Here is a 23,303-nt window from a genome sequence, read left to right on the forward strand (position 1 = left end):
AGTAATATAATGCCAGAAATTTTGAAAAATTAATGCCTGAAGGTTCTAGGGCCAACAGTATAGTATGTATGGGGTTTCCAAGGTTGACAGTACAATTTACTGTAATGACTCTACCCTGGAACGAAGTTGCTTTAGCACACGTTTTGAACACAACCAAAGTCAACCACACAGAGTTCACACAGTGGACTCTGTGGACTAGACCACAACATGGTCATCACAACTGTATAACAAACTGCCATAGCTGTTCCTGTGACGGTATTGTGAACTTAAACCAGACCATTGGGGAAATTTCTTTCGCTTTTTCAGACTCGCTGAGAGCTGTTCACGACATGAAGAGGAGCGGCATCGGCGAAACAGCACGCCCACTCGGCGTCGTGATCCCAAGAAGTACCGGCACTCGATGAGTGACAGCGGCTTTGCGTCTTCCGATGCGTCCAGGCAAGTGCTACGCGTCGAAAAGTGCCACGTCAAGCTGAAGAGTGGTGGTGACCTGCCGGCTGACCGCACCGAACTCGACATTGGCTTGGGCCCCAGCCTAAGCTCTGGCCTGAGCTCGGGCCTGAACAGACTCAGTTTTAGCCTGGAGACCGACGGCTTCCGGCTTGGTGGCCGAGAGCGAAGGCTGGGGGGACTGCTCGACCGTGTGGCTGGCAATATCGGCTGGCGTCGCATGGGGTATGATGGTTCTATGTGAACTGACGTTGCAGTTGTGCTGCGGTATAGAATGCACTTTGTCTTTTGGCAGATGGAAAAAAAAAGAAAAAAAGTACCTTCACTAAGTATTTACGCAGATGAACGCTAGTCTTTCACATGCTGAGCTATTTGTAATGTGACTATATATTGTAATGCCGCACTCAGTTTTTAAAATCTTTTTTGAGGCCTATTGCCAGCAAGAGTTTGTGCAAGAGAGAAACGCAGTCTCTTGTTTGCTTGCTTGAAGTTTGAACTGTGTTTTTGCAAACACAGATCCAACACTTCACTCCATTGAAGACATTAAGCAAGTTTAGAAATAAAGCTCCCATATTTGGGAACTCGTTGCAGCTTGCTATTGCAGCTTGCTATTGTAGCTTTGTTGTTGTTTTTGCTAAGTTTACGACTCTGGCTCACTGTGTACAAATGTTTCTCTGCGTCCTAGCCCTGGCTTCCGACCTCAGGTTCTTGTTCTCGCGTCACAGGGCCAGTCTCGATGGCCGTTGAATGTTGAGCTTAACAATGCCTATATGGACTTATTCAAAGTTATGGGGGCCTATTGACATATTGCAACTGCCATTGAGTAGGCTAATATGGCAGAGAATTGGTGCTGCACTAGTTTAGTGCTTATTAACAGAAAGAAATGAGCTTCAATTATATTTCAGCTGTGACTGCCGTCGGCAACCATTGTGCCCTTGAGTGGTAATACGAGAAGTGTGGCCTGCCCTTTGCAAGTGGGACTGTGCCTTCTAATTTAAGTCCGCAGGCACGAGAATCAACCTCACGGAAAAGGGAGAATGATTGTTGACGTTAGGTTCATATGTATATTTGAACACTCTATGCTATATATACTTGGCACTTAGGTTCTCAGTTCTTCTCAGTTCTATTGTTTTTTGTTCATTTTGGGGATTTGCCCCAGGCATATGTAACTAAAAAAAAATACGAACAAAAGTGGCATCAAAAGTATCAAATGCTGTTGGCATAACGTAAGCAAGCTGCTCAGAAGCAAGTAGTAAAGGTAGAGGTGCCTCATGTTTGCAGCCTTGCCCAGAGTGGTAACTGGGGCATTGTCTTTGTTATAATAGTGCTCTGTTTGTAACTATGATGCACAAGTAGAGCATTATTGGCTTAAAGTACAGAGTGACCTGTGATTGACCTCTTGTCATATGTTGCAGGAACTTGAAGTTGCAGTCTTTTAGCAGTTTTTCAGTTTCTGAAGCATTATATAAGTATTTTAGTTCATAGTTGTTGTGTCCTGTGGTGTCAGAAGAAAAGAAAAAAAGAAAAGGAAGTGCAAATCTTACAAATGTACACAGTAATGGTATTGTTTTTTCTTCAAAGAAAACCTGTTCAAGTTGATAACACAGATGTTAGAAAGATCCCTAGTCAAGGTGAGAGCCTATGTTCAACAGTTGGTACACCTTTTATATCATCGACATTTGCTAGGTTTCACATAATGCATAACTATGGACACGCTATGTGGAGTACCGTGGCTGGTGTTCAGCATAAACAACGAAATACCTGATGATCACTGCTGCTTTTGCTGTGCTTCTTGGTATAGAAAAAAAAAAAGAAAAAAAGAAAAATAGAGAAGAAAATGGGGGGTGGGGGGGGGGGGGGTTGTGAGATGTAGCTCACCTCCTAATGTTTCAGGATACCCCTTTCGTATCAGTGTTTGCACTTTGCAGAGGGGCCATATTATTATTTTATGGGCCATAGACTCATTTTAGGGTAAGCTCTGTTCTCTGGTAAGTTGGAAAGTTGGAACAGTTCAGGGACCTTTATTTAGATCTCTAATGCAAAGAGATAGGTAGGTGGCCGTGTGAACCAGAGAGCTATCAGGTGTAGGTGGTGTTGTTAAGATTAAGAAAAAGAAATGGAGTGGTGCATAGGCTAGATAACTGGTGGTCTATAAGAGTAACAAAATGTTTGCCAAGGGCAGGGAAATACACTCAGTGGTGGCAGAAAAGTTGGCGGAGTTAGTGATGTTACTAGGAAACTTGCAGGCATAGGATGGAGACAGTTGCCACAGGACAGGGGTAAGTTGAGATTGCTAAGAGAGGCCTTCATCCTGCAGAGGACCTAAATAATTATTTTTTTAAATATAGAGGAGGATTAAGCAATGCTGCTGATTATCTTTTTCTCGTTTACTCAGTGCAGTCATGTGAAGTTGAGCTCCTAGTAATATGAATAGAATTCTCATGTTTCTGTTACAGGAATACTACTGTAGCAGTCGTGAGAGATTCAACTAGTGAATTGTTTTACTGAATACTACTACTGCTACGCGAGGCAATATCGCAAATTGTGACTTTTCTCACTGTGCCATTAAGAAAGATTGACACTTTCTTTTTTTTTTTTGTGGATCATGTGTTCCTGTCAGTTTCCCGAAACTTGCTAGCAACAATGGGCAACACAACCTTTATGCTTTTAAATAAAGTTCTAAGAGTGTGAACAGATATGTGCTTGGTATGGAGATCATTGACAGAACAAATTTTTCTTTTTAGTTCAGTTGAATTGTTTATATTACAGGTGAACAAAAGGAAGGGGTCTAAAAATATAGGCAGCGTACATTTTATTCTCAATTGTGTTCAGGAAATGTGTGAAAGCCGAGCACTTTTTCTAACAGTGATATCTTGAACTGGCTAGCTGCAGTTGGATTTTTGTGCAAAACATGCTTTTATCATTGCACTATTCACTGACCTGGTTCTCTTAGTTCTTCTTTGGCAGTGTTGCATGTGAGGCCTTCTCAATGTTACATACTCAGTGTTCAGAAGCATAACCCTCTTAAGGCATGGAGTGTCAGTTCCTGCAAAAAAAGAAAAAAAAAAGAAGAAAACTTCTACAAGCATTGCTCAACTACTTGAACAGGTACTCACTTAGTCATTCTCTTTAGCACAATTAAAAACTTTCAGGTGGCCTGTTAACTTCTCATGTGTGGTCTGCATGGCCTTCCCAACTATACTAGCTCCCCTTTCCTGTACAATCTTTAGGCAGCTCTCTTGTCTGTCCTCTCACATATTCATCACAGCAGCACAGTGCAGCCTGTACGGAGGTGTGCTCTATGTATGGGGCCAGAGAACCCAACTTGACTTTGAGACCACTGCTGTAAAGCAAGGTGGCGTTGCTTAACCAGAATATGTAACCATGCAATCTATATCCACTCGTAGGTTTGACCTGCATTTAGGTGCACATTCTTTTGGACTGCACTTTAGCACGCTCGTTGGCTGTTGTAGTTTAAAGAAAATGGTTTTAACTCTCCACAACATTCAACTTCACAATTTTCCTCAAACACAAACAGACATGAAACGTAATATAATGAACTTAGGTCTAGTAGAACTTGCATTGTAACAGAACTTACCACTTCTTTGTGTCCTTAATTGTTTAATCAGCAGTCGTGTACTTCACTTTTTAACGAAGCTTTCTCATATCAGATAGTAGTTTTGTCACGGAATGAAACACATCAACTCAGGCCCAGCTAATTACGCATACTTTAGTTTCCGCTGTTTCCAGTTCGTGTTACATTGGTGTAGTTCTAGCTTTCATGCCCAGATGAAAGTTCATGATGCCACCTTTAGTGACTAGATGCGTAGCTGTGTGATGTAGCACTCTCGAGTTACTGCGCTTATTGGGTGTTCTACCTTAAAATTTCCATGTCACGTTTTATTCTGTTAGTGTAGCACATGCTTTGGCAGCAACAGCAAATGAAAAAAAAAAAAAGAGAGAGAAAGAGAGCCGGTAATAGGAAATCAATTAGAAGGTGTCCTGTAAAAGGCTTTAAATTACTTATGCACATACAAAGACAAAGGTTCGCAGGCAGGTGGAGACGTGACATGTGTGATCATCGGTGGGGGAACTAGGAATGTCGCTGGAGGCAATGTTTCGTCAAGGGGACTTGCCTTTGTCGGGGCAATTGTTTTGCCACTCTGTGTAAACGTTGGCCCCATTGGCATCCCCTTTCGACCACTGGTGATCAGTTTATGTGCTATGGTTGCTGCAGAGGGTTTTGTAGGATACTTGGAACCGTGATTAATGTACACAGGATCCCACTTTTAGTGGTAACAAGCAAGCAAGTGTATGGCTGTCAAATCTTACCCCTGATGTGCGGCAGGGGCCACAGCGGTAACCAAACATTTGTGCACTACCTCCAGTAGTGGGCTACTGTGTACAGTAAAGTGCTATCGTAAGCACCTCTGTGCAGTATTGCTTTATAAAACTGCGATAGTATGCTATTGACTGGACTGATCAACTAGTTCGAGCAAGTTTACGAGATTTCTATTTGTGCTCTCATTGTCGGCAAGACCAGCACAATCTTAGCTGCAAATGTTCGCCGTGAAATAGTGAAACATGCATGTTAGTAATTTCATCTTGGTAATGTGAAAACACTGCCCTAAAGCACATGCTGTATTTTCACGAATATGTATAATGCAGGGGGTGACTATTGATTACCAAGGAAATAAGTAGTAATATCATTATTGCAATGCAAAACATCGCCACGAGCTTAAATTAGAATGTTTTAGTGTACTGTGATGTGCGACAGTGTTTGCACGTACCAAGGCCGCGCAGACGTGTTTTGAAGTTGATCATCTGGACCTCCGAACCGCTACGCATTGTCACTCTCCTTTCCCTTTTGCTTCTCTCTCACTTCCTTGCAGTTGTGTGCTCCCTCCTGTGCATGTGCATATCTATTCTGCCCTACGACATTGCGAGGTTGGCTTTTCTGCAAAACTTAGTTATCAGGTGGTTGAGCTTGCCACATTTTAAAGCGTGAAATGTACTGGGTTTCAGTTGACAGTTGGGTATGGTAGGGCATTGTTTCAAGTACTATGCAAGGTACCTTCTCAAGCTGGTTATCTCGTGAAAGAAAAAAAGAAACAATCTGCTATTTCATTCACGTAAATAGTGTAGTTTTCGCTCCTGTTGTCATTTTTTTCCCCTCCTGTTGTCAAGCTGCATAATGGTACCAAGTGCGCTTACCTCGTAAATTAAGTCTTGCCTTTATCATACAGGTTATAGCCAAGGCGTGACTCCTTCAATGCATTGCCTTAAAGATTTGTATAGACGTCAAGTATAGATAGGTGAAAAAGAAAGATGAGAAACTAATGATATACCACAAGACAACACTCGTGCTATATGCAAGAAAATGCAGTTTTACACAGCTTGTAGCCTTAACCTCGTTGACTGTGGCCTTTCTGTTGGTGCAACCAATGTGTTCCACATTGAATGCTCATGAATGCCTTTGCTACTGAAAATTTTGCCTTATATGTATGCCTTTCAAGGTAGTTGCTGCTGATAAGGATGGAAATTTGGGAAGGTTGGTGAGTCGTGTTGGAATTATTTATAGTGCTAACAGGCCAGGACTTAAAGAGAAGACATAGGACGACGCATGGAAGCGCTTTATGTGTCTTACTTCTTTTCCTTCTGTCCCCGTCCATTAGTGCTAGAAACTGTTCCAATTGCTGCCGCTTGTTCTTGCCAGTGCTTCATACTTTCTGCTGTAAAAGGGGCCCTGAAATGCCTTCATTCATTGTTCGCTCTGTTTTAGTTCTTTGTAACGCCGCACCTTCACATATATAACCCACTTTTGCAATAAGTTGCCTCAGCATATTACAGCGCTCAAATAAGAAAAAAAAATGACTTTGTATCTGTGGTGCTAACAGTGTGTTTGCTTAATACGTCTCCAGGCTGCTATGTTTGATTTGTGCAGTTCTGTGAACGACATGTTATAGGGGTTGTGCTGCATAGGTTGGGAAAACAATCACGTGAATTAAAGTTGCAATCTGCATAAAGCAGATTCTCTTGCGTCTTGCTTTTTGTGTGTCGGTGGTTCATCAGCTCTGTAGTGTTGAATGCGGCCTTCAGCTATTGCCTCTTGGCAGCTATGTGTGTATGTGTGTGTGCAGAGCTGCGCTGCACTGAATTCTTGCGAATTTCCGGCGCCTACTAAAATTTTAGCTCTGTGATTTCAGAATCGTTGAGGGTAATGCACTTGCTTTATGTAATAACTAAGGCAGACAAAAGCCGGTCAACACTTCTACATAATATGTGAGGCACTGAGTGCGAATAGATAGTAAGCATGTTTTCGTCTGTCCTGTTGATACCGCAGGAGTTGTTTGGATAACTAATAACTACAGTGGAAGCCAAGTTGATGTATTATTTTCCTTGGTTTCCATTGTGGCATTTCCCATTAATTGCGGCAACTGCGGTTATCAGTGCATTTGGCTAAAGCATCTGAGGCCTTCTTGTTTTTAGTGATGTCTGGCAGATTTTCCTGTTTTTGATGATGTAATAGCAGGTCCATTAATTGTGTGACGTCTTGTAGACACAGAGCTACGATTGTTGATTCTGTCGTATTGAATGCATTCTGTGTCATTGGCCAGCTTGGCTAATGCACCAGCAATGACAAGAACTGAGTGAGTGTCCTAGAAACAAAAAAATTGCAGATTTGATTAGAGGTGTTTCAGGGCCCCTTTAATGCTTACTGCCTGCCTTGTTTTACTAAGTGTTGATGCTCCGTCCGACTTGACATGAAAATCATGTCAAAATTGCAGCTATTTTTGTAAAAGCTGTGTGTTTTCCATCTTGTTTGCGCAGTGATGGGATGCCACTTTCTTTGGTTAGTGATTATGGAACATCACGTTCTGCAGATATACTCCTTTTTTTTTTTAAACATGTGTCATACTTGCCTTGTGCCCTTGAAATACTATGTCTCTTCTCATTGAACTTGAGAAACTTTGCTTCTTTCAAAATATCAGTTCTGCAGAGAGCTAGTTTGTGGCCAACAAAAATGTACAGGAGCATTTGATGAAGGGAATCTGGCTTATTTGCATAAATGAATGACAGTTGTGATATAACAGGCAGCCAGCACGCTGCAACAGCGGGGGAGCCTGAAACCGCAGCGCACTGGCTGCCCATTGCTGGGTGACATAAGCAGAACGTTGCCTCGAGGGGTGCGGCTTTGCGCTCGCTACAGCCTCGCAGTTTCAGTTTTGTGCACTCTGATAGCTAAAATTCGTTGTGCCATGGTTCTGCGGGCAATCGCATTTTTCCATATCCAAAAGTTGATATGGCTTGTAGGGAGAGCTCGCTTCAATTTCCCAATTACGATGAGCCCACTGAAACTAAATATATAAAAGTTAATTGATGCATTTTTGTTAATTAGCGACTAATTACCCTGTATCACCCGTCACTCCGTGGTTGCCACCACTGATGACACATCTCCGAAGGAACTGTCCCTTTAATTCAAAATGGCTATTTTTAAATATTACTTCGTCTTTGTAGAAACACCCTGTATATTTAAATGGTATGACACAGGATGGGGAAATTGCACTGGTCATTTCTTCTACACCTAGATGTATAGACCAGTTCAACAGCACCTTAGGAAATTAACTTACTGTTATTATTTGAGGTAACATTTTACTGGGCATTTAAGCTTGTGTACTTATATTTAAAGTGCACGTTAAAAAGCCCCAGGTGGTGAAAATTAATCCGGAGTCCCCCACTACAGCATGCCCAGGGGTGGGACTCCTGCGCCGATTGCACATTTTCGATACAGACGCAAATTCCTGCACCAAACTGCGCCAAACACAGAAAATTGACCAAAATTGCACCATGCTGCGCCAGAACGGCTTCGGCAGTGGCCGTGAACAGCGCGCGGATTCGTTCTCCGAAAAAGAGTGCAGCCATTCACATTACCACCGTGTGACGGCACCTCCCGCAGAGTTTCTTGTAATTTTCGTGCTTATGACAATGGACTTTTCGGTGCTTCCGGCTGGCGCACGCGCGGCCACTGCTGGCTGTTGTTGCTGCTGTCGGAACGGCTAGGGCGGCTGTGTTTAGAGTGTGCTAGGATACGGTTGAGTGGGCTGAGCAGTGCAGCGCTCCCTAGCTGAGGTGCAAAGCAACAAAAAGCAGGCTGAGAGCGCTGCGAGCGAACTAGATATTTCGGAGGCACGCGCTGCAGCGGGGGGTGAAGCGGGCCGGCGTCTGTGTCCCCAAGGCCGGTATAACGTAAAACTATTTCAATCTGTTATTATGCCTATATGGGTGAGGCGTGAGCCATTTTGACCTATCACAAAGGGCCAATAGTAGATTTGGAATAAAAAGTCACAGTATCGCCTGAACGGCGAAGCATCGATTGCGACAGTAAATTAGTGGGCAGCTATACAAAGCAAGGCTAGTAGTTTTATCGGCCGTATAAAAAGCATTGGCAAACTAACCAAATTAACAAGCATGGTGTCACGCACGCACAGGCAAGCAGGAACACATCTCACTCGACTACTGCAGAAATTCGCTGTGAAAACGCTGGAGTGAGCGAGCGCGGCAGCAGCAACGAGTGAATTCACCTATGTGCTTGCGGCCTCGCTTCAACGCGAACTAAGTGGTGAAAACCAGCGCACACGAAGCTATTAGCACTCACACTATGTCCCTATCGCAGATCGCTTTCAAGATAGGGCCCGCGCAGCCGCGCCATATGCAGCAGCAGCTGGAGTAAAACGACCCCTCCCCCTGGTGCTTTGCGCGCGATGGAAGATGGCGCGCTTCGTCCCTGCTTTCCTCACTCGCGCGTGCGAAATTGAGCCGCCATCGTCGGCTCACCCTTGTCGGCTCACCCTTGTCGGCTCATCCTCACGCTTTCACTCGCACATACAGTATATGGCCCCTGGACTTTGTATGGAACATCATGGCGACAGCTACGCCAGAAATGCGCCTGGAGTGTCCATATAATCGCAACAAAAACGGATCGGAATAGTTTTACATTATACCAGCCTAGGGTGGATTGTGGCTCTCTCAGTCTGCAGTGACATTTGGTGACCCAGAAGTTACGTTACAGAGTCGATTGGACTGCATAATTTGAGAACATTTTCCGCTATTGTCATGAGCGTATAGGCACGGGAATATATAGTTTGATCGTTGTACAACCGATCTTCCCTGCTTTACAAGAAAGCATGGGCCGAGCCACCGCTCAACCCACTCTTCCATATTCTAGTACGCTATAGCTACAAAGTGCGCTTCTACTACGAGCTTTCTGTTGGGTTATTCTGTGTCTTGTCGTGGTTTCGAAGTGCACTGCCATATTCCATTATTCCACCAAAATTCAGATTGGCCTGCTCCAAACTGCTTCAATATGAAATTTTATCTGCTCCAAAATGAAATTTAGTCTGCTCCAAGCTGCTCCAAAATACTATTTTGTCTGCTCCAAACTGCTCCAAAACGCATTTTGACCTGCTCCAGAAATTGCGCCAAAATTACTTTGGCCAGTCCCACCCCTGCATGCCTCATAATCAGATCGTGGTTTTTCCACGTAAGATCCTGAAATTTAATTTTTACTGGTCACAAAGGACAGGTCGGCACTACTCTTGCTTCAATCAAATGGTATATTTCTGAAACCTCGTGTAAAAATTCTAGTAAATCATAATTTTCTTAATAAATTGCTTGTGAATGTTTGGAAATTGATGAGAACTATAATTTTACTCTCGATAACATGTTCTTATCCTAGCGGTCTTAGTCTTCTCTCTCCTCCTTTTTTTTTAAACAAATACTACTCATGTATATTCTGTAATCAGTTTAATTATGAAGAAGGCTGCTTAATTATGAACCAGACTGCCATAGCAATCACAGTGTTAAATTAAACCTTGAGGCCACCAACTAGCACTGTTTTATTCTGCACCACACTTCTACGGCTCTTTCTTTCTTCCTTCCTTCCTTTCTTTTTTTTTCTTTTATATTTGTGAAGATTTGAAGAATTCGTGGCTGTTGTGGCATTGTAGAGCCAGTGTTTATGAGATGTCCTTGTTTTGTTCTGCAGAACAGTGTTTTAGTCTGTATCACCATGATCTGTATAGAAATTGTTGCACAACCATGTTAGTTGCTTGGCATTTTTGCTTACATGCATATATAAAATCTTCGTTACAGTGCCATAGATATTTGAATAAGTACATGCTTTGACGTTTATGGTCTTATTTGGATGAACTGTTGGTCATATCGCGGTTTTCGAAATATGTGTAACTATATTATTTTGTCGTTCTGTACAGTGGCATATTGTGTGCATCAGGCACTCGCTTCGTTTACATTTATTTATTTATACCTGCTGCTCGTTTTGTTTATTGTTCTTTGTTTTAGGTGATATTGGGGTAAGTCGGGACGTTACAGTGGGTACCACCTGTAAATATTAGTGCGTATTATTACAACGTTCAGTATTGGTTTGTTGCTGTAGTGATCTATAGTAGTTATTGCTTTCGTTTTTAGAGAAGTTTATTACTTTTATGTGCTTACTGGGGCAATAAAGAATACTTGTTTCTCACTTTTTTCGTCTGCGTTGTTATTTGACATAATCGAAGGGTTAAGCCCGTTTCACATGGTGCGATTTTGCAGTGCGTTTTCCGCAGATGCGAAATTCATGGATCTACGGCAGCTGCGTTTTTCGCATACTCGTTAAGCATTCTGACTGGCGATGACGTTTGAGCGAACCGCCTCCTATTGGTCGTCTGTTTCCACCGCTACAGTGGCTACCACCGCATCTGCGTTTTTCGCAGAGAATACTTCTAGTTCACTGTAGCAGATAAGTTAGCACGCCGAACATCGAAAAAACGCACGCACGAAGGGTCCGGCGGCCTATTTTCTGCAGCTGAGAATTCGCACGTGCGAATGTTCGGCGTGCTGAACTTCTCTGTATATAGCCACTGTAGCGGTGGTAACAGATGACCAATAGTAAGCGGCTCGCTCATACATCATCGCCAGTCAGAATGCTTAACGAGTATGCGAAAAACGCAGCTGCCGTAGATTCATGAATTTCGCATCTGCGGAAATCGCAGCTGCGAAAAACGCACTGCAATATCGCACCATGTGAAACGGGCTTTAAACAACGGTAACGTCACGACAAGCACATGAATGCGTAATAAGGGTGCCATTTTTGAAACCGAAACCGAAATTGGACGAGCGGTGCTTAAGCTTTTAGTTTTAACAGCACTGTAAGCCAGCTTTATGTAATTTGCGTAACATCGGGACTTCCAGTCTGATTTAGTTAGCACCTCTTTAACATGGGTGCCACAAACGGTAAGTTTAAATCGACGCGCATACTAAAATTGGACGGCAGCGGAAGCCCGTCGCAAATGGCGTCGGTCGAGAAAAGAGCCATGTGATTTCGTTCCGTCGTCTGCACAGTAACATTGAAAATATTCTTAAAGCTGGGTATTCTGAAACCGCTGGAATAGGCTGCAGTGTCATTTCTCTGTTTTGGACTTTTCAAGCAAGCGGCTCAAAGTGGTGTCGCTTTAAATACTAAGGTTAGTGCCTACTTTTCTTATTTGTCTCGCGTGCCGTAACGGTTACTTCATCGCTCATTCCGACCGACTTCGAGATCCGACCGAGATGTATCTGCGCGTGCTTGAACTCTCGAACTTTGAACTCGCGGAAACGGCAACGCCTATATTCGTTAATAAATGCCGAGGCTCTTCGCGTTTGCTCTACGCCTACAAAAACGAAGGGCCCTTTTATGTATAGGTCGATTGATAATTGCTCCAATAGTGCGCGTGGTTCAAAACATTTTAGCTATTTAAAGCCGGTTGCTGCGCGCATGTGGAGGATCCGCGCTATCTGCGATTTCGAGAGCAGATCATGCTTCATTGTTCGCTTGCAAATAGAACGCGGCAAGACACATAATCGCGACGCCTAAATTCTCGGTTAGCGTGAATGAAATTACACACTTTTTCCACTTTTCTAGAGGCACATGGGATTCACATGTATCAAAAACTCATTTAGCTCGAAAGTTGTGAAACGTTATTCAGGTTTCTTGTGAAATTTTTCTGTGGCTCATTGACCGAAAGCACTGCAAAATTTTTCTTGCCGGGCGCCCACGCACGTTTTCTTGCCAATGTGTGATTATACTTCCTTTTATCTTGAGTAAAAAATACCGTTTTGTTACTGTCATTTCGAAGGACGCCCACTTATTAAGGTATATATATATAGAGAGAGAGGTTGGCGCAAGTTGACGATTCCGCAGCTGCCTGCCCTAGCTAGCTTGTAGCGTTTCTTTTTGCAGTGCATTTACTAAAACGTATAGAAGAATATCTAGGGGCCTGTTATAGTTTCCGTGCTATGATTGCAAGTTTGATTGCCAACTTGTCTATAGTTCTGTTCATTAAAATGTTTCACTACCTTTATCTTGAAAAAAAGTATATGCAACAGCCACTGAAGTTGCTGTTCTGATGCATGCTTATGGACTATGAATACGGCAGTTGTTTGCTTACCTTGGTGTATTATTTGACTGTTTGACTCATGACAATAAAAGATAATGGCAAAAGGCCTGGCAAAGATTATAGCAGAATACTGTTTTTACTACTATGCAACTGACATTGGGATTATGCATGTTTACAGCCACAAGTGAAGCATGCCCTTCTCAGATAGCAGAGACAGCGTGGTATACATTGTTTGCATATTGATTACGTACTTATACGCTTACAAGTGGGTTGCTGTTCATTGTTGTGCATCACTGTCACCGAATGGCGAAAGTTATCATTGTTGGACTTGCCGAGCTTGTTTATTAAGGCGAACTTCCTGGTAAGCCACTCTGTGGTTTACCTAGCAACTCTGGTATGATCATTTCATGTCCGGTCGTAACCGCAGCTGTTAATGATAACACCCGCTGACCATTGCGAGTGTACTTGTCACACCCAGAGAGGTTCACAGGCCGACATAGATGTACAGTGGCTGCCCGATTGTCTTGCTACTAAACAAGCTTGGCAAAAGGTTTGTGACAAAAGGTTTGTCAAAAGGCGTTTCATAAGGCATTGCTTTTCTCTCTCAATTCTTTATGCCTCAAGTGTATAGGTAACCTACACTTGACATTACTTAACTATTGACTGTGCTGAAATAATGGAGCTACGTATGCAGTCTTAAGAAATGAACACTGCTTGCACAAACGTACATACTTTGCTTTCACATCAAGTGCAATGCAATGTAATATAATAGCATTTTATTCCCGCCAGAAAATATAGAGGTGACTATGAATAAAAGCTGTGTCTAGGAGAGTCTTGGCAGACGCCCACAAACTCCGTTGTAGAAGGCTGTCAATCAAGAGCTGCTTAAATGCAAGAGTGCAAAGATAAAACCACACCTTGACATGTATAAAAATGTAAATACATAAAGCTATAAGATCTGATAGACAGATGCAGTGAGAGAACATAAAAGCGACTACAGGACTTCGATCATACTCAAAGAAACAACTATATGTACAAAAAAATTCATTGAAGATTTAGTGGCTTACATGACATAATACCTACCCCACGTATGTTGCACTTGTTCAGAAAAGGTGCTAGAACTCGCAATCTAGAATAATCTGTTCTGGCAGCAGCCACTTTCTTTGTGGTGTATAGCTAGTTTGCTTATGAATCTGCAGTTTTCTTAAACATTTTTCCTTGAATGCCAAACCTTATGCTTGTACAAGCCAGATATAGGTAGGTACTACATCCAGTTGCAGAAATAAGAAATATGTCATGAATGTGACAGGTCATATGGTATAATAAACAGCACATATCTTTTAAAAACTCTTAGTTAAGTGAAATTATAATGGATCATTCTCACTGAGTATATCGATTGAAGTCTATTTTGTTTTTGTATTTTATATATTATTTATTCTACTATGTATATGTTTATCTATTATGTCTATTATTTTATATTTTAATGTCTAGCGGAGAGTTGTTGCTGACCTTACCTTTGTTGTCTGTAAGGGGCCTCAGAAGATTTAAAGCTGCTGAGTAGTTGCTCTTCGTTTGGATTTCTTTCCCTCGCTTAATGGGATAAATAAAGGTACTCTTAAGCAATCTTTAGGACATCTCACATTCACAGCATCCACTGAGAAGTGAGTCATGTTTAGTTGACCTTGATGTTGTCATGGTGTGACAAGGCAAATAATCTGGTAATGACAAGGAAGATATATAGGTTGTGTACATAACTACAGAATGGTGCTCTCCGACTTTAGCGGTCCATTCGCTATCTTGGCCATCACTCATCTGCCCTTCATCTACAAATATTCTCTGTAAATGTGTTTTTACCTCCTCATCGTTTTATAACAGCACTTAGCACTGATAATTTATCGACATCATCATGCAACACATCTGTGACATGCTGTCTCCTCCCTTTGCCATGCATCTCTTGCAGATGGATTTCAACTCTGCGCTATCTGGGGCAGGCGACTTTGGCACCTATCAGAAGCTGCTGGTGATGTTGCTGGTGGTTCCCTCTGGCGCTCTTTGTGCGCTCGTCTACTTCACCCAGTACTTCATCATCCTCATCCCCGAGCATTATTCGTGCCGTCTCGCTGAGGTTCCCCAAGCTTTGCTAAATGCGTCCAATCTCACGTCCGATCTCCTGAGGACTCTGGCCTTGCCGCCTGACGAAGAAGGCAAGGGAACACTCAGCCAGTGTCAAATGTACGATGTCAACTTGACATCTCTTGTTGAGGCTGGCACTGTAGAGGTGAATGCTTCGTGGGACACGGTGGGCTGCCAAAATGGCTGGGACTATAATTTTGGCAACCTCTATCCAACGATCGCTACGGAGGTAAGAATTCAAACCTGTAAGACTTTCATCCTGGTTCTCTTTTAAAAATGCAAAAGCTAAACTATTATTGCATTTGTTATTGATCAGTGAGTTGGGGCAGGTATCAATTTCATTGGCTGCTGTGTAGTATCTTCTATAATATTTTTAGCCTGGTGCTACTTATTAACATTTGAAAGTGTGTGTAGGTGTGTTTTGTTGTTGTAATTAAGTTCTGTATAACAGTTTGGGTAGTGATAGCAAGAAAAAAAATTCGGGTTAATATTTTAAGAGGTAACAGCTTAAATATTTGAACAAATAATGAGAATGCACAGGACTTGGCCCTTCTTACCTAGTAAAGTGCTTATATGTTCTGACTGTGGTAACTTAGCAGAAAATGGTGGATAAGGACGCAGACCACAAACAGACAAGGACGCACACCACTATCAACATGTTTATCAACGGTAGACCACGCAATGATATATGCACTATTTGATGTGAATGCGCTTCATCACCTCATCGTGTCAGTGTGTGCCACTTTGTGCTAAATTATCACAGTCAGAATGTATGACCAATAAGCCCAACAGTCAGGCCTTCTAATGTTTGTACATGCTGAGAAAAAGAAGGAAAGTGGAAACACATTGAAACAAGAAAGAACGCAGCCTGGAGACTGCACACAACTGGACTGCTGCTCTATTTATGTGATTTATTTGCAACCTTCCTTTTCAAGCAGGGATACTGACAATAGGGTTATGCAAGACAGTCTGTTGCAGTGAATGGCAAGAGTGTCAAGAAGATTTCACATGCTGCTAGTCAGAATAGTGTGCTCTTGCTCTGAAAAAATGGCACACCTACATGTAACACTAAGCCTTCATAGTGGTCACTGGCATAGCACCCAGTCTGCCAAATGTTGGTCTGACTGTGAGAAACCATGACTTTAGGAACACAACCACTCTTGCAAAGAAGGTATTGTATTTAACCCTTATTGCAGGCCTTACTTGGAAGGCCCATGTTATCTGTCTCACAATGAGCAGAGCTTGTTTTTAAAGGCAAAGACCACAGCAATGTTGGCTCATTGAGCAGCTTTTCTGAGCCTGAGAAAAACATTAGTGCAAGAAATCATATCAAGTTTTCGATGTGTCAACTACTTTCCGAAATACTATTTGCCTGTGTTGGAACTGTTGCAAAACTGGCTTTGCCAGGCTGTTTATTAAGTTATGATCACTTGGAGTGAGCAGTTGCTGCACCTAAGTCTTGAGGCTTGGAAATGCTTGATTAGGTCAAGACCAAATTAGGGCTTTCTTCAATGTTTCAAAGTCTAGGAAATACTAGTCTAGAATGCCCAGAAAGAACCTGGCAGAGGGTGTTTTTAGAATTCATTTTGGGTTATCAGTACATTTTTTAAATCCAGGTGGTTTTCCTCTTTCGCTTCCTATATTTATACATGTACTGCATCTCATGTGATAAAACCTTTCAATTAGTAGTGAGCACAGCATTTTGTGTTATCTCGTCTGCTGCCTTTTTCTTTGTGCTTTGCTCATAGGTATGTCTCAACTAGCTCACCTGGTTGTGTTGCTACAAGAAATCGTTATTAGGTCACAAAGCCTCTCATGAACGTTAGCCTGTGTCCACAAAAAGAACTTAGGAAATCTACTTCTTGTTTTCTTCCTTAGCTGAATATGGTGTGTGACCAAGGCCATCTCTCATATTACATACAAACCTTTTTCTATGCTGGAACCAGCATAGGTTCAGTATTTTTTGGCTTCATTGCAGACAGGTTAGTGTCATTTATTTACATTCTGCTCTTCTCTTCTGCAGCTTACCTTTATGCATGGTCACACTTTCTTGATGCATTTATCATTATTTGTGAAATTTCCACATAATGTGCATGCAATATCTTGTCCTATTTACTGGTTTTAATCGTGCAAACTGTGTGATATGCCATGTTATGTTTTGTTGGAACACATTTATTATGTCTGAAGTCTTTAAAAGTATCCAGAACAGGTTCTGCAAGTAGAAAGAGCTTGCAGTATTGATGCTGGTGTGTACATGTACATAATTTTTGACACACAAGGAAAGGAAACAAATTCGTGAATTTTTGGGCGACAGAATATAAGCAGTTGAGTCAAAAACAGTTGTCTTAGTTACTATGATGTGGCCTTCAGAACAGCTATTTACTAGAGGATTATGTACCTTGATGCTAAAGTTGTCTTGAAAATGATCGATGAGAATGTTTAGTGGCAGAGCTGTTGTGATTGCCCTAGCCGCTGTCTAATCTGGCTGCCTTTGCAGGTATGGCCGAAAGCCATCAATAGTTCTAAGCTATGCCCTGGCATGGCTGGCCGGCTTGGTGTCGTCTTTTGTGACAAACCTGGTTGGCTTCACCATTCTGCGCTTTCTTGTGGGAATGTGCATCATTCCACTTTCAGAAGATCCTTATGTGCTTAGTGAGTACCTGCTCCTAACATATTTTTATTTGTTTTTGTAGCGTTAGCTACACTGGCCTAGCCAAGCCCGTTTCGCGCGGCACATCAAGAGCCGTGCTGCGCATGCGCAAGGATCAGTGATGTCACACGGCTTGCGCACCGGAGCCACCGGAGCCGGCACCTCTCGCGCACTCCGCCGCCGCCGCGCGCGACTCACCGCTGCCGGTCTGCGCATTCCAGAGGAGTGACGTCGTAGCCGTGGTAGACGCACTGGCGCCGGCGCGCGCTCGCTGTGCAGTCGCCGTCTGACACTGCGCTGGAGCCGCTGCGCTTCTGACTGGCGTTTGCCAGTGTGGTATAGCCATGGAGAAGGAGAGCGCAAATGCTGCTCAACAGCGCAGAAGAACGGAGAAGCTTGACTCATCGGATCCCGAAGTAGTTGCCTGGCAATTAGCGGTTGAGCGTAGGAGACAACCAGGAAAGCTAAGAATAATCAGCTGAACCTTTGCTAACGCTACGTATATCCTGGCATAGCCGAGCTAAGCCACTGCAACTTTTTTCTCCTTGCTGCACTGCTTAAAGTATCTTTTTTCTGTCAGAAAAGAAAATTTGGAGCATGGGCCTTATTGGACTCAGCAACTCATTTATTCGCTCACTCAGTTTTAATTTATTGTGAGTGAATTTACAAGTTACGTAGGAGGATGTTTCCTTTTACCTTGACAAAACTAAGAAAGTTTACCATATGGTACAAGTGTGTACTATTCTGTGCAAATGAAGAACAAATGGGACACTTCTAGCATGAACAAAAATTGTGCAATAATTTTTATTCACATATTTTTTATTGTGTGGAGGCAGTTGATTTTCTCCTGCCGAGCACTTGCTGTGGCGTGTTTAAATTTTAATGAGTTGCACATAATCATTTGAATTTGCTGTTCTTTGTCCATTATAGTAACTATTGACACGTGTGCATGTTTATCTTTCACTGGCTAACAAATGTTAAACGTTATCGCTTGGCGCAGGATGTGCCTGCATGTGTCAGAAGTTTCTCGAATGTTATCGATGCTTCTATCCGTTGTCTGTTGTTACCAACGCTTATGTAATCTGATTGTACGAGCGTCGCGAATTGTCTAGTACTTTCTGGAAGACACACGGGCACCAGGGATTAATCTGGAACCTTCGATGATTCATGTAAAAAGCAGACACGTTTCGCCGCTGATCAGATTTCGACGATCACCGACTGTGTTTGCCGCTATCGTTCTGCTTCGAGTGCAACTTGCTTTTGTGGGCACAGGTTTGCCCAATAAAAAGTCTATTCCTTCATTCACAGTTTTGCGACTGTTTTCTTTACCGTCTCTACTACATGACACTGTATTCTTTTGCTTGGAGAACACTGATATGTTTGAAATAGTGGTGCCTAGAAAGTCTAAATACTCATAGGAAGGAGGTGTGTGACACACACAGCCATTATCCATTCATATTTTCTTGTCAGGATGAGCATATTTGGCTTTGAATTATTTGAAGATTGAATTAAGGAGTTTCACTGAAATTTCTATCAATGTACGGACAGAGGTTGCTTACACAAGCTGATGTGCAACTTTTTTTTTTAGGATGTATTGGTTTACATGCTTTTGCTGTATTTGCCTTTTAGCTATGTTGCTACTTTTTGACATAGGCAAACATGTATTACAAGCACGCATTTTGTTTGAGGTCTGAGGCATAAATCTTGCATGAGTAGTTGACACTTGCCGTGGTTGCTCAGTGACTGTGACATTGCACTGCTGAGTGTAAGGTTGTGGGTTTGATTATTGGTAATGGTGGCTGCATATGATGTGAGCTGGATCCAAAAGAGCTCGTGGACTTAGAATTTGGTGGTTGAGTGGTCATAAACTTGAGTGGTCAAAATTAATCCAGAGCCCTCCACTATGGTCTTTATCATTGCCCCAATTTTGTTTTGGGACGCTATAAACTCTTGTCAGTCAACATATTGAAGAACCTTGTAAACATAATTGGCTTCCTTTATAAATATAAAAGAATAATCTCTGTTTATGTATCTCCAAATTCTTTACACGATCAGAATGAGGGAACTTAGCGTTATCTAAGCTGATATGAAAGTGCTGAACACTTTTTTCCATCCATGTACTTTAAATGGACAGCCAGGAAGTTGTCAGCAGGCATGCTATGTACAGAAATGTGATCGACATAATGAAATGTGAGAGTAGTTATAGATAACGCACATGTTATAAGTTTTTTTTTTTCTGGTTATCTTGCAGGTCTTGAATACATAGGACCTCGCTGGAGAACATTACCCATAGTGCTGTGGGCACTGTCATACATCATCTTCTCAATGCTGTGTCCATGGTTGGCCTATGGCATTCATAACTGGACCTATCTGTCTGTGTGTACAAGCATGCCCTTGCTGCTGGTTGTCGTCTTCATGAGGTACATACCAGCATCATCTTTTCTATGTTGTGCTGTCCAAGTAGGGCTTCAAAGTTTCATAAAAATGCCTCAGACCTACTTCAGAACCATCAGGACCAACTGTAAACTGTCCTGTCAGTTTAAACTGGCTTATTTACTCCTGCGTGATAAAATTAAACACGCTCATGCTATCTTTATCTGCACTGTGCAGTAAATTTTATTGGAAGTGTGTTCCTAGGTAGGTTGTAACTCCATTAATGTTCCACATTAGCTGTGTGAGTGTCTGTCATTTTCTCTTAAAGCCTGAAGGGATTTGAAGGTGATTGTCGCTTTGAAGATGAAACTTTTGTCACTGAAAAATTTCACTACACCAGCATTTCGTAATGTGTCTCTCACGTTCCTAATACACCTCATTAGTCATTTGCATAATTTTATTACATAGATATTGTGCATTCTACTGCCACCATATTTAGGTCCCTTTACAGCCATGTCTCACCTACTTCATGTAATTCGCTGTTCCATTGCGAACTCATTAACACTGGCCTGGTGCTCTTTGGCCCTGCTTGGCCCTTGCACCAAACAATGCCAAATGTGTCATCATCAACGTGATTATTTACATTCGACTAAAATAAACATAGTGCCCCAATCTAGTTTGTCTGCAAATTCATGCAATAACTGCACTTGCTCATCTTGCTTTTTATTTGCACTGGACTTGCTTTTTCTTCTTTATTTTTCTCTCTTTTTCTTTTTATGAGGAGGGTTGCCGGTAGGTTAGCACAAAAGCATTGCATAAATTAGTGCAATCTTGCGACTGCAGTATTGGCATATTGAAGTGGTTGTTTCAGAGCAGTGGTGCAGCCAAAAATGTCTTTCAGGGGGAGTGGGGGGAAGAGAACCCGCTTGACTGGGGACTGGAAGGGGGGAGGGGGCTGGGAAAGCCACATACTAACACAAGAATTTCGAGGAGGGAGGTGGGGCACGTTTCTAGTGTTCCAACCCCGGCTAGGCCACTGTTTCAGAGTACTCTGGCAGCGTTGCAAAGGTCATGTAAAAGAGCAACTAACCATTACTGTTAGCATTAGCAGGCTCCATTGATGATAAGGAAGCAGGATCATCACTTTCATTCTCGGTTATTCTTGTAATACAGCTATAAAGGGCAACTGCAACAAACTTTTGCTTTGGCTAAATTTGTTTTAAATGAGTAGTATAAATGTGTAGAGTTTTTTTGTCAGTAGCCTTTAAACAGCACCTAAGTAGACGATGTGGTGCACCTGGCGGTGTTGCTATGACCCAAGTTCCAGCACTCTGTGTCTGAGACATTTCAGCATGCTGCAAGCACCGGGCACTCGGGCTGGCTCGCATCGCCACACCTGGGGAACTGCAGATACCACTTAGAGCACGCGGTAGTTCCGAATGTTTCTACGGCGAGGGGGCTCATTGCGGCATTGCATGAAGGCTGCGGTATCTGTGCTCTACAACAGCGTGGCCTCAGAAATTGCATGGGTGGTGCTGATGTAGTTTCGGAGGTCATGCCGAGAAGCCACGCGCTAGGTCATGCGTGTGTGGTTCCGGTGAGCGGTAATGGCGGTGTTTCATTCAGTTTCAGTATCAAAAATGGCTTTTCGGGACGCTTCTGCTCGTATTTCAAACGTCATATTTTTCAAGGAGGCTCCTCTGCGTCTACATAATCTTAAACTTGGCTTTTTATGCAGTCGAAAATTATGTTGCAACTGGCCTTTCAGGTTTTTTTCACCACCTTTATGGCCCTGCCCAAGCACTCTCAAACAAACACCCAAGTAGGCCATCAGGTTCTGTAGTGACAGTGCTTGAACCTCCTTGTGCTTTTAAGGTGCCTGCATCTTTCCTTGTCCATCGCCTTTCATGCATCCCTTCAGGAAAGCATAATTTACAATCTTCCTAGTTGTTTACACTTCATTTTAATGTCGCACAGAGTGGAAAAACGGGTCGTTCTTGTGGCAGGAAAGACTTTTCAGCATGGCTTGGTCAGTGCATAGTCAGTCGCTTTGTTCTGCATGATGTTTGTTAGCTTTCACAATAACCTTCTGGAACTGTCATGAATCGACAGCATTGGTGATTGTGTCGTGGTTTCATGTACAGTTTGGCTTTGCTCTTATTTTTGACATTTTTACATCCTGTAACACTTTTTTAAAACTTAAGTCCTTTGCTTGTGCAGGTTTGTGCCAGAATCTGCCAGCTGGCTGCTGACACGAGGCCGGAATGAGGATGCAGTGAAATACTTGCGCAGGGTGGCCTTCTTCAACAAGAGGGACATCCCTGAGAATCTGGAGCTGAAGGCAGATCGGGTGTGCTTCCCAATTCACTACATGTACATCTGTTTTCAGCTGAGCCTTCCTCTAGCAACCTTGCCTGGTGCTTGCTATGAGTCATTGCAACGAACACTCCCTGTAGCATTTCCACAAACTGTGTGCACAAAATATTCAAGGAGATCGCAGTTGCATTAGTGCAGTAGAATAATATGTCAATTTAATTGTATTAGATTAATGTACAATGTTAATGTATTAATGCATTACATTAAACTTGTGAAATGTTGATCAATGATCACAGCCTGGTTTCCCTTGTAGTTTTGGTAATAATTGTGAAAAGTGATTGCAAGCAGGTGTAGTTTTTTTTTTTCCTTATTGTGAAGTTGCTGTGCACGAACTTCATTTTCAAACTCTTTCTGAGACCATTTCTGTTACACATTTCAGGGGGCCAAAGAAGATGCCAAGAGGGTGACATTTCTGGACTTGTTCCGCACACCCAGGATTCGCAAGCATTCGCTGCTGATGCTGTGTGCATGGTAATTTTCTGAGTTGACCAAGTATTGCACTATGACATTCAGAATGCTTGGCAAGACCCGCCGCGGTCTTTGGGTGTTAGAAATCTCACTGGAAACTTATTTGCTATTTGGTTATGTTAACAGGCTCCAGTTAACGTGCATTAGTAGTTTGCTTATTTCTTAGCACTGTTCATTTACCAATGCTAGATTTATTTATTTATTTATTACCCTTTCTTTTACAGGGCATGTTATTTTTTAAACATACAACAGCCGATCTCAGATATATCGGACTTGAAGGGGATCGCAAAATAGTTCGATATATTGATAATTCAAGATATAGAATATGCCAATCTGAAGCTCATCTGAGATCTCCACATGTCTCGGACAGTTTCCAGAGATCGTGAAAAGTGGGAACTTACTGATTTGCTTCTCCAAGG

The 23,303-nt window shown here is 42.5% G+C and overlaps 2 protein-coding genes across 3 annotated transcripts in view; both read left to right on the plus strand.

Moving 5' to 3' along the window:
* The window catches only part of LOC119440411 (mitogen-activated protein kinase kinase kinase 20-like), a 53,385-nt gene extending 42,394 nt beyond the window's left edge, over window positions 1-10,991 (plus strand). The window contains 1 exon segment of the mRNA XM_037705322.2: window positions 276-10,991. Coding sequence (XP_037561250.2) covers window positions 276-694 — 419 coding nt within the window. The 3' untranslated portion in view covers window positions 695-10,991.
* A 709-nt stretch (window positions 10,992-11,700) lies between these two features.
* LOC119441804 (carcinine transporter) overlaps window positions 11,701-23,303 on the plus strand; it is a 29,285-nt gene continuing 17,682 nt past the window's right edge. The window contains exons 1-7 of one of the 2 annotated variants that reach the window (XM_037706426.2): window positions 11,701-11,972; window positions 14,845-15,246; window positions 16,896-16,999; window positions 17,515-17,669; window positions 19,919-20,087; window positions 22,261-22,390; window positions 22,796-22,887. In XM_037706426.2, the coding sequence (XP_037562354.1) occupies window positions 14,845-15,246; window positions 16,896-16,999; window positions 17,515-17,669; window positions 19,919-20,087; window positions 22,261-22,390; window positions 22,796-22,887 (1,052 nt within the window). In that variant the 5' untranslated portion in view covers window positions 11,701-11,972. Of the gene's footprint in view, window positions 11,973-13,239; window positions 13,435-14,844; window positions 15,247-16,895; window positions 17,000-17,514; window positions 17,670-19,918; window positions 20,088-22,260; window positions 22,391-22,795; window positions 22,888-23,303 lie in introns of those variants that run through there. The other variant, XM_049661636.1, reaches the window with a different exon arrangement.

The sequence above is a fragment of the Dermacentor silvarum genome, chromosome 2 (genome assembly GCF_013339745.2).
Source record: "Dermacentor silvarum isolate Dsil-2018 chromosome 2, BIME_Dsil_1.4, whole genome shotgun sequence".
In the NCBI taxonomy this organism is placed as follows: Eukaryota; Metazoa; Arthropoda; class Arachnida; order Ixodida; family Ixodidae; genus Dermacentor; species Dermacentor silvarum.